The sequence below is a fragment of the Haliotis cracherodii genome, unplaced genomic scaffold (assembly GCF_022045235.1).
Source record: "Haliotis cracherodii isolate W230 unplaced genomic scaffold, xgHalCrac1.p SCAF_5, whole genome shotgun sequence".
NCBI lineage: Eukaryota > Metazoa > Mollusca > Gastropoda > Lepetellida > Haliotidae > Haliotis > Haliotis cracherodii.
Window position 1 is genome coordinate 41,251,527 of NW_027266308.1, and position 12,384 is coordinate 41,263,910.

Below are 12,384 nucleotides of genomic sequence, written 5' to 3' on the forward strand. Positions count from 1 at the left end.
AAGAGCAGCCTGGTAGACATGGCTATGTGAGAACAAACCCCTCTCAGTGTTACCTGCCACCACCCAGGAAGAGCAGCCCGGTAGACATGGCTATGTGAGAACAAACCCCTCTCAGTGTTACCTGCCACCACCCAGGAAGAGCAGCCCGGTAGACATGGCTATGTGAGAACAAACCCCTCTCAGTGTTACCTGCCACCACCCAGGAAGAGCAGCCCGGTAGACATGGCTATGTGAGAACAAACCCCTCTCAGCGTTACCTGCCACCACCCAGGAAGAGCAGCCCGGTAGACATGGCTATGTGAGAACAAACCCCTATCAGTGTTACCTGCCACCACCCAGGAAGAGCAGCCCGGTAGACATGGCTATGGACATGTGAGAGCCATACATCATGTAGGAGTACTGGGGACCAACTCTCTTCCTCAACATGCGACATATCCTCATCACCTCCAGGTTCCCTGTGCCAGCCATCACCTGCAAACCAGCAGTGCCATATCACTTGAAGGTCAGGCCACTTCACTCAGGTCACGTAACACATCTTAATTATAAAGATTAAAGATAAAAGACATACATCATTCCAGTTTCCTGTTTCATAATGCTACCATGGTTACACAAGAATACATGAGTGAGTTTGGCTTAATGCTGCTTTAAACAGTATTCCATTTGTATCACGCTGTGACAGTTTGATGTAGCAGGAAAGCCAGAAGTCATGCAGGTCTTAAATGCATACCACTTTGATGAAAAGCATGAGTAAGGTGCTGTTAAAACGATCATGGCAAGTCTGGGATTCGTACCATGATCCTAGGTTTCTGGCATGTCTAAAGGATGCAACTCTCCACAGAGATTTGTGGCGCATTATACAATTTGGTCACCTGTGCCCCCAGTTACACAAGAGGCGATGCTAAGAACACTGGCCACATGGCCCCAGACCTCAGGTTCTAGACAATACATTTACTAAGACTTAAGAAAGCAAACTAGACAGTCCTACGTCACATTGTTCTACTTCTCACCATGGCTAATCCTGTGAGTATGACACACAGTCCATTCTCCACAGAGCTCTTGCCTGCCTGTTCACAGTAGCTGGGGACAGACAACGCCTGGAGACAACGCTTCATACAGTCCATCTGTAGAAGAGAATATGTAAAACTTAACATACAGCATCATGGCAGAAAAACACAAACATGTCTTCCACACTTAAAGTAAAGTTGTACAATTATGACCTTCAAAGGGTCACCATGTATGAATCAGTGAATGATTACTTTACACTACAACAGTTTTCCAGAATTCAACAATCTGACTGTGAGTGAGTGAGTGAGTTGGGTTTAACGCCGCTTTTAACAGTATTCCAGTTATATCACGGCGAGTCAGCTTAATGTGGGAGGAAAGCCCAAAGTGATGCAGGTCTGAGATGCTTACATCTTCGGTGAAACCCACGAGCACGGGTATGGTGCTGACAAACCTAGAAACATAATCGGGGCGAACTGGGATTCGAACCCACAATCATAGGTTTCTGGCGTGCCCAAGGGACGCAACTCTACACAGCGAATCGCGGCGCCTTAGACGACTGGGCCACCCGTGCCCCCCAACATTTTGACAGGGGCTTTTCACTCATCATTCTTTCTATTTATTACACACAACTCCATTGAGGCTAAAAAAAATAAAATAATTGGTCCTCAGGCAATAGCTTTTGAAAATATAGTGTGGGCAGGTAGTTCCAACTAGTATGTAACCAAATAAACAGTTGTGTTCAATAAACCTGGGAAGGGCCTCCCTACATAAATATATTCCTTGATGAGTTAAATAATGGAATACAGTATTTGACTACAAGTGAGTGCATAATACAATGAGCTTCGATTTTATTTCACGCGAAATTGTTTACATTAGTTTTGGTGAAATCATGTATGAATGATCAGCAAATCACATCAACTCGCCATCAACTCGCCTTGAAACAAACACTAGCCGTTACAAGATACAAAGTTTTCGGTCTTCCTATCACAGTTTTGTCATTTCTTTTTAGCTATTCTATGGGCCATGACATTAAGTATTTTTTAAACTAAATCCCCTCCAGATTGGGGAGAAAATGTCTGAACTGCTGATTGCTATTTCCGGCTTATTTTATGAGACAAATACACATGCAATCTTAATCTCTGTATATGAAACATTTTCAGGCTTTCAGTACACTAATACAATTGAATTTGTAAATCATTATGTCTAGTGATGTCTTATCACAAATTTCATGTTTTCATTGACCATATTTGCGAATGGCAAAACAAGCACACACACTCCTATTGCCGCCATGACCCTAATGCGAGATTTGCAGTAAAGCAGTGGGCATATAAAGGGAAGTAACTGCTTGCTATATTGGATCACATTAATTTTCGTATTACAGCATTTCACTGCCAGGGTCATGTGTTCAAGACGCAAAATATTTAACGATGTATATTGGGGGGGGGGGGGATAATAACGAAACATGCGTTGGACATTATGATGATGCAGGCGGTTCCTAAGAACCAAGACATTTTTTCTTTTTTTAGCCCTATACAAATAAGAACAACATATTAGAGGTTAATGTGGGATAAAAGCAACAAAGATCCCCATTTCTAAATTAAATAGGGGTGATCAGGAATTTTACTTTTACTACTAAGGGGAAAGAGGTGAGTGGTTGAGTGAGTGAGTGAGTGAGTGAGTTAGTTTACACAAAAGACAGATTACACAAATGAAAATAAGTGACAGCTCATATTAGTGGGAATAATCCTGTGTTAAGTAGGATAACTTTTAAAGGAATATTCATATATATTGTAAAAAAAATAATCTCTCTCTCTCTCTCCTCTCTCTCTCCTCTCTCTCTCTCTCTCTCTCTCTCTCTCTCTCTCTCTCTCTCTCTCTCTCTCTCTCTCTCTCTCTCTCTCTCTCTCTCTCTCTCTCTCTCTCTCTCTCTCTCTCTCTCTCTCTCTCTCTCGCTCATATGATGCAATTCATGATTTCCTGGTCATGTATGGGGCTGTGATCCACTGTCCTCATAAGATATATATCTCAATAGGCAGTTAAGGATATGATAAATGACAACTTGATAACTGACATGCCAGGAGACAAAGCCCATCTTCTAATAGGACAAACAAAAACATATTTCATATATTTGAATTAAAGAAAAAGTCTTGAGACCTCTTGTACATTGTTACTGATATGTGCGAAGCTGTGAAATACCTGCCCCCCGCACTGAGCTCTGTACTTACTAGAGTATTGTAAGCAGTCTGGTTGGCCGATCCAGCAAACTTGAGACTGAGCGCCATGCATGCCCCGGCAACTATGTTACAGTAAGCTTGGCTGCAAAAACACATACACAGAGTAACAGCAGCAGTAGAAGCACCTTCAACCCATCACACACTAGGAACCTGCTGGAGCAGTAGTAGTATCGGCTAGTTCTACTTAGCACTTGTATTACCAGTACTGCATTATCCAGGCCAATCAACTCTGAATGAAGAAGTCTGATTCTCTTGGATACAGAAAACAAGTGATCCTGGATAACTTATCTGGCTTGTTTACTAAACATACAACTAGAGATTCTGATTTTGTTATCTACTTTAATATTTGTACTCATCCTTCAGAAAGTGTACTTGCTCAACAATCCAGCTGTATATGCCCCGCCACACACAAAAGAATTTCAAATCTCCACCATTCTAAATTTGACAGGTCACCATCGCAAACTAGTCGTTTACATCAACAAAATTAGCGACGTATTGATTACCTCCTTGGGTAAACTGGTTTCAGTGCAAGGCACATGTGCAACACTACGATTTGTTGAAAACACAAAGCCTATTACTTGATGATATAAGCGACATAGTAATTCATAGTTGTTTGCGAGTACACGTTATGAAAAGATGTTATATCTTTAAGTTTTGTCACAAATTCCAATAACTGTGATAAATAATAACATGATTAGTCACTGAAAATAATTCAGAAAATGGATTGTTATAACCAGAAGTCTGCTACTAAGAACTGAACAAATTTTCAAACAAGGTTTATTTTCACAACCGTCAAATAAAATATATTAAGTCTGTCATGAATTTTTCATGGTCCTTGGCCCACAAATCTATCACTGTGATAAATCACACTTAAGCTTTTATTAACAAGTACATGTAGATGTCACTTTGTACAAATTCATTGCTTTTCAAGATATTTTGGTTATTTTCAAGGCTTTTAAAATTGACTTTAAAAATCAAGGCTTTTCAAAAGGGACCTTAAAAATTCAAGGCCATTTCAAACCTGTACGAACAATGCAGGAAAACATCTCAGCGACCAGACACCAGGGCACAGGGAGGGGAGGCCAGAGACAAAAAAATGATTTTTTATTCTTTGTGAACAGAATAAGCTGATCAAGAATGACTACCTCATTGTTTCAAAGTCTATGAAAATATCCTCTTCTTCCACTGTTTGATTCTTCTTAAAGGCATACTTCTTTACAATCTGAAGATATAAACATTTCATTCCCTATAAAAACAGTATCATCATTCACGAAAGAATTGATGATTCAACATGTAAATATCTGTAAACATTCTGCTTCATGTCAGTTTAGTATTGACTTTCACTTAGTGTGAGTTTCAGTTCCATCCCTGTTACAGTGCATGACGGCCAATCTGTTGGAAGGTTGGATTTTGTTTGTTGTTTAGCGCCACACTCAGCAATATTCAAGTTATATGACAGTGATATGTAAAAAATCAAGTAAGGACCAGGCAATCCACTGATTGACATCATGAGCATCGATCTACATAATTGGGATCGATGACATGCATCAACCAAGTCAGTGAGCCTGACTACCTGATCGCATTAGTCACCTCTTACGACAAGCATAGTCACCTCTTACGGCAAGCATGGGTTGCTGAAGACCAATTCTCTTCCTAGATGTTCACAGGTCTGGAATGTTGGAGGTTCAATAATTCAAAGTTGATTCAACAGCCTGTCTAAAAGAAGCTTGACTTATTTCATAGACCTTGTGCCATGATAAAGTTACTGTCAACATTGAATGATACATGACAGTGTGGATATACCTTGTTTTGAGGAACAGTCTGACAATTCCCTTGTCCTCCATTTGTAAAGGTTTTTTATAGTTACGTATGCTTGTGATTTCTCAGGGATGTGTACCAAATGCAGTTGCTTGTAAAATGTACGAATGTCAAATTATGCTCTTCACAGTTGATGAATTGGCCAATGTGTGTGCATGCATGTTCGTTGTTTAACGTTGCTCTCAGAAATATTCCAGCAATATGACGGTGGCCTGTAAATAATCAAGTCTGGACCAGACAATCCTGTGATTGATATTGCGAGCAACTACTAATGCCGTTGGGTATGATGATACACCACTAAATCACCAAGTGTGAGTGATTGAGTTTGGTTTTAGGCCACTTTTAGCAATATTCAAGCAATATCACGGCGGGGAACACCAGAAATGGGCTTCACACATTGTACCCATGTCGGGATTCAAACAAGGATCTTCGGTGTGACGAGCGAACGCTATAACCACGAGGCTCCCCGACCGCCCCCTAAGTCACAAAGCATGACCCAATCCCTAAGATCGCCTCTTGCAACCAGCAAAGGTCGCTGGGTACCATTTCTAACAGGGAATCCCCACAGCTGTCATATCCAATGCAAAGTCTGAATTCTGCGCCATCTTCATATCAAGATATCATTTTGGTTAATATTTTCAATAACCACATCTTGACTACCTTTCTGAAACACTACGTTGTGAACATCCAGCCAAAGTAATCACATAACACAGTTCCCAATGTGGCACAAATCAGTGTAGCTTTATAGTATTTGTTTGTTGTTTAACGGCGCACTCAGCAATATTCCAGCTATATGATGGCGGTCTCTAAATAATTGAGTCTGGACTAGACAATCCAGTGATTGACATCATGAGCATCAATTCACGAAATTGGGATTGATGACATGCATCAACCAAGTCAGTTAGCCTGACCACCTGATCCCGTTAGTCCCCTCTTACGACAAGCATAGTCATCTTTTAAGGCAAGCTTGAGTTGCTGAAGACCTATTCTACCCCGGATCTTCACGGGTCATCTTTATAGTAAGCCTCACTGACCTCCGGTATATGGCTGCCAACCCAACTGAGGTTGGGCACAATGGAGTCCCACATCACCAAGCCTCGACTCAGGGTCTGCAATATTGAAGACAGATTACTGTTGTGAGAGATAAAGACACCATCCAAGATACTGCAACACTCCTTACCATGATTCTCCATTTCTCCTACTTTAACTTAGGAATTACATGACATCAGTAATTACAAAAAAATAGACAAATAAATAGAAAAATAAATTACAAATACATTTATGCAAATAAATTACCATTTTCCCTACCTTAAAACATAGATTAAATGTCATCACTTGACATAAATGAAGATTTACCATGTTACCCTCAATTAAAAATATTCTGCTTCACAGATATCTATTAATCTGGGTACGTGATCAATATTTGGTAAAAAAAAAATTATTTGATCAACATTTTATATTGATCAGCACATAATCCTATACATAGTCTTACCCTGAGCAACAGGAAGTCCGGCCGGACATGGTCCAGCATAAACTGAGTATCCGGGGCTTTCAGCCACTCAGCTACAGCACTGTTAAAAACAATTGTCAAACATCTATTTTGTGGGCATATTTTGATAATTACAGTCTTTAAATGTTTATCACAGTGACTGTTAAAGTATTCACATAACAATAATATTATCACAAAATTAACCCAAATACCATTCACATTATCCTGTGAAAGTAAATCAGTATCTTCATCACATGAAAATATTCAAAACATTCACATCATCAGAAACAAAAAACCAAAACATTCACATCATCTGAAAGAAAAAACCAAAACATTCACATCATCAGAAACAAAAAACCAAAACATTCACATCATCTGAAAGAAAAAAACAAAACATTCACATCATCAGAAACACAATAAAAATTCAGATCACCAGAAACAAAAAAACAAAACATTTACATCATAAGAAACCAAAAACCAAAACATTCACAACATCATCAGAAACCAAAAACTAACACATTCACAACATCAGAATCAAAAACCAAAATATTCACATCATCAGAAACGAAAAACCAAAACATTCACTTCATCAGAAACGAAAAACCAAAACATTCACATCATCAGAAACAAATATTCAAAACAGTCACTTCATCAGAAACAACAAGCGCATAGTTGACAAAGTCATCTATATCCCCCGCCCATTTTAACACGTTATGGTCCCAAACCAGGTAACTGACCCAACATTTCTCTTAGCCCATGTCAAAATAGCTGCAATGGAAATTCTAAAATAAACATTTCTAAAACTCCTTAATATCAAATGGCACTAGTTCAGTATGCGCTTTATATATAGACATGCAATGTTTGGCAAGGAAATATTTAACAGTTTATTTGTTATACTACTTAAGTAAACCAATCCTATATTAAAACTTAAATCCAACTTGTCATGGAAACATAAACAATAAAAATTTCTAAAAGTGCTTCAGTATGTGTCTGGTAGACATGCAAAGTTTTGTAAGAAAGTATTTAACGTTTTTTGAGTTACACTCTGGAAACGAACACCACCCCTGTAGAACCTAAGTCCAACTTATTGCCATGGAAACGTAAAAAATAAAAATTTATAAAATTCCTAAATAGCAAAAGGCACCAGTTAAGTATGTGTCTGGTAAACATGCAAAGTTTTGTAAGAAAGTATTTAATGGTTTTGAGTTACACTCCGGAAACGAACACCACCCTTATTGAACCTAAGTCCAACTTGTTGCCATGGAAACGTAAAAAATAAAAATTTATAGAATTCCTAAATAGCAAAAGGCACCAGTTCAGCATGAGTCTGATAGACATGCAAAGTTTCGTAGAGAAATATTTAACGGTTTCTGAGTTAAGCTCCGGAAACGATTTTGGGACGCACGCACGCACGCACGCACGCACGCACGCACGCACGCACGCACGCACGCACGCACGCACGCACGCACGCACGCACGCACGCACGCACGCACGCACGCACGCACGCACGCACGCACGCACGCACGCACGCACGCACGCACGCACGCACGCACGCACGCACGCACGCACGCACGCACGCACGCACGCACGCACGCACGCACGCACGCACGCACGCACGCACGCACGCACGCACGCACGCACGCACGCACGCACGCACGCACGCACGCACGCACGCACGCACGCACGCACGCACGCACGCACGCACGCACGCACGCACGCACGCACGCACGCACGCACGCACGCACGCACGCACGCACGCACGCACGCACGCAGACGGAACCCATTTCTATATCCCCCGCCAACTTCATTGGGGTGGGGGATAAAAAACCAAAACAGTCACTTAATCAGAAACAAATAATCAAAACAGTCACTTCATCAGAAACCAAAAACCAAAACAGTCACTTCATCAGAAACAAATATTCAAAACAGTCACTTCATCAGAAACAAAAAACCAAAACAGTCACTTCATCAGAAACAAATATTCAAAACAATCAATTCATCAGAAACAAAAAACCAAAACATTCACAACATCATCAGAAACCAAAAAACCAAAACATTCACAACATCATCAGAAACCAAAAAACCAAAACATTCACAACAATCATCAGTAATCAAAACTACAAATTCATATAATGAAATGAGAGGCCAAATCAAATAGTTTCAAAAGAACTGCTCTAAAATTCTGAATATCTGACAAGATCCGGAACATAATATTCTTGTGCTAGTGATTTTAAGCATGTGTTTTTTATCAAACAGAGCTACCTATTGCCGGTGTTGAAGAACAGCATCCCCAGCGCCAGTGTTGCCCCTGGTGCCGTCACATTGACATTCACACTGTCACCCTCCTGCAACATCACGTGGGTATCAGATACACTGATACAGTTGAATCTGTCTAAACCAGACTCATGGGAGCCTAGTCCAGTTAAGACAGTGCACAAAATCAGAAAGATCATAGGAGTTAGGAAGGCCTATTGTAGCAACAATTTTTTTATTTACCATTTACACAAAATTGTACGAAGTAACTCAACCATCATTTGATAAAATAACATTTTGTGATAAACATACAAGGCTTAAGAAACTGTAAACAGGATTGATCTCAAGTGCTCAGCCAGGATTTTACATACATGGCTTAAGAAACTGTAAACAGGATTGATCTCTTGTGCTCAGCCAGGATTTTACATACATGGCTTAAGAAACTGTAAACAGGATTGATCTCTTGTGCTCAGCCAGGATTTTACATACATGGCTTAAGAAACTGTAAACAGGATTGATCTCAAGTGCTCAGCCAGGATTTTACATACATGGCTTAAGAAACTGTAAACAGGATTGATCTCAAGTGCTCAGCCAGGATTTTACATACATGGCTTAAGAAACTGTAAAAAGGATTGATCTCAAGTGCTCAGCCAGGATTTTACATACATGGCTTAAGAAACTGTAAACAGGATTGATCTCAAGTGCTCAGCCAGGATTTTTGTTGAACACTGATCATTTACACTGCACTTTAATAGTCATGTTTGATAAGAATTGAAGCTATTAATATTAAATTGTGCGAACATTTACCAGTCATACCACATGTACCACTCGTCTTGGTTCGACGGAGAAAGGATTTGTGTTTTTTCTTCATAAGCATGATTATCTGTCTTGGAAACTAAAATAGCCCGAAAATGTATTTTTTGACACATTCATTGCAGGGTGATCGGCTAAGTTAAGTAAATACATCTGGACCCTTTTGCACAAAAAGATCTTAGCACTAAGACTATCGTAAGCCTATGTTAAAGTATGGGTGTTACGATCACCTTAGCGCTAAGATCGCTTTGTGAAAGTGGGCCCTGACCTAGAACTGGAACAGTCAATTTAACAGTTTAACAAGCAGCGTGATCTTTATGTGGACATACCCATATAAGGTAGCTGGGGGACTTGTATCTATCCTTATAAGGACCAGGCTGCAACATAACAACAATGTTTTCATACCTTCATGAACTACTAAGCTGTTATATCAGCTGTTTATTTAAGTAACCAGACATTGGAAATTGAGAATTTTTGATTAACTGTGATATAACATTTATACCTAAAAAGATTATTGAAATTGATAACAATGAGTGAGTGAGTTGGATTTAACGCCGCTTTTTACAGTATTCCAGTAACATCACGGCGTGTCAGCTTGATGTGGGAGGAAAGCCCGAAGTGATACAGGTCTAAGACACTTACCACTTCGGTGAAACCCATGAGCATGGGTATGGTGCTGACAAACCTAGAAACATAATCGGGGCGAACTGGGATTTGAACCCACAATCATAGGTTTCTGGCGTGCCCAAGGGACGCAACTCTGCACAGCGAATCGCGGCACCTTAGACGACTGGGCCACCCGTGCCCCCTGATAACAATGAACCTTGATATCAGAAAATTTGAAGAAAACCAGAACTATATGATTTAATAATGACATTTGATTATTAGTGGAAATAGTTTAAAGGAAAGAGAACTTACCAAGGGCCTCTTGTGACCGCCCACCATGAAGTGACACAAGATGTCTGCCATACTGTGGTCAGACAGACCCACCGTCTGTCTCCCCTTCTGTTAACACAGGATTCAGAATTCCTTGTATTAGCCAATGCTTTTGGAAGTAATGTATGTGTTGCTGATTTACACAAAGAGTGCACACTGGCTTATGTAATATGTTGTTTCTACTGACCCCAAACATAAGTAGTCCCAGAGCCAGACCAGCTGCCAGAGCATAGGACTCCCTGTCCGAACAGTTCTCCATCTCAGGGCCTGGAGGGCGACCTGTCACAAGACAATGAAGGCATGGACAGCAGTTTTCTATACATCAAATATACACATACAATATGCTGCACTTACATATCCACCTATATCAGACAACAGTGCCCCCACCAAGCGTAGATACCCACCTATATCAGACAACAGTGCCCCCACCATGTTAAGATACCCATCTATCTCAGACAGCAGTGTCCCCACCATGTAAAGATACCCACCTATCTCAGACAGCAGTGCCCCCACCATGTATGGATACCAACCTTTTATCAGACAACAGTGTGCCCACCAAGCGCAGATACCCACCTATCTCAGACAGCAGTGCCCCCACCATGTGTAGATACCCACCTATCTCAGACAGCAGTGCCCCCACCATGTGTAGATACCCACCTATCTCAGACAGCAGTGCCCCCACCATGTGTAGATACCCACCTATCTCAGACAGCAGTGCCCCCACCATGTGTAGATACCCACCTATCTCAGACAGCAGTGCCCCCACCATGTGTAGATACCCACCTATCTCAGACAACAGTGCCCCCACCATGTGTAGATACCCACCTATCTCAGACAACAGTGCCCCCACCAGGTGCAGATACCCACCTATCTCAGACAACAGTGTCTATGCCATGTGCAGATACCCACCTATCTCAGACAACAGTGTCTATGCCATGTGCAGATACCCACCTATCTCAGACAACAGTGTCTATGCCAGGTGCAGATACCCACCTATCTCAGACAACAGTGTCCCCATCATGCATAGATACCCACCTATCTCAGACAACAGTGCCCCCACCAGGTGCAGATACCCACCTATCTCAGACAACAGTGTCTATGCCATGTGCAGATACCCACCTATCTCAGACAACAGTGTCTATGCCAGGTGCAGATACCCACCTATCTCAGACAACAGTGTCCCCATCATGCATAGATAACCACCTATCTCAGACAACAGTGCCCCCACCAGGTGCAGATATCCACCTATCTCAGACAACAGTGTCTATGCCATGTGCAGATACCCACCTATCTCAGACAACAGTGCCCCCACCATGTGCAGATACCCACCTATCTCAGACAACAGTGTCTCTGCCATGTGCAGATACCCACCTATCTCAGACAACAGTGTCTATGCCATGTGCAGATACCCACCTATCTCAGACAACAGTGTCTATGCCATGTGCAGATACCCACCTATCTCAGACAACAGTGTCTATGCCATGTGCAGATACCCACCTATCTCAGACAACAGTGTCTATGCCATGTGCAGATACCCACCTATCTCAGACAACAGTGTCTATGCCATGTGCAGATACCCACCTATCTCAGACAACAGTGTCTCTGCCATGTGCAGGTGCCCCGTCCCCTGGTACACAAGGCCGACGCCCAGTATGGCTGCCACCTGGATGTTGTGTGGGATGTTCAGCTCGGTGGATGTAGGTGGGAGCAGGGCTGGCACGTGGATGCTTAGTAGACGAGTGATGGCCATATCCATTGTTCCCTTTCTGACAAAAACATAGAAGGAAAGCTTACATCCTTAGGAACCAACTACTTGATAGTATTTCTAGTTGAGGC

General features: G+C 41.5%; 1 protein-coding gene across 1 annotated transcript in view; it reads right to left on the reverse strand.

The window, feature by feature from the left end:
• The window catches only part of LOC139442224 (anaphase-promoting complex subunit 1-like), a 56,367-nt gene that overhangs the window by 13,625 nt on the left and 30,358 nt on the right, over nt 1–12,384 (reverse strand). Inside the window, exons 32-42 of the mRNA XM_071223007.1 lie at nt 12,130–12,314; nt 10,736–10,827; nt 10,531–10,617; nt 9,942–9,989; nt 8,809–8,891; nt 6,550–6,628; nt 6,092–6,166; nt 4,385–4,461; nt 3,231–3,321; nt 1,008–1,121; nt 326–471 (exon numbers count right to left, since the gene is read on the reverse strand). Coding sequence (XP_071079108.1) covers nt 326–471; nt 1,008–1,121; nt 3,231–3,321; nt 4,385–4,461; nt 6,092–6,166; nt 6,550–6,628; nt 8,809–8,891; nt 9,942–9,989; nt 10,531–10,617; nt 10,736–10,827; nt 12,130–12,314 — 1,077 coding nt within the window. The remainder of the gene's footprint in view (nt 1–325; nt 472–1,007; nt 1,122–3,230; nt 3,322–4,384; nt 4,462–6,091; nt 6,167–6,549; nt 6,629–8,808; nt 8,892–9,941; nt 9,990–10,530; nt 10,618–10,735; nt 10,828–12,129; nt 12,315–12,384) is intronic.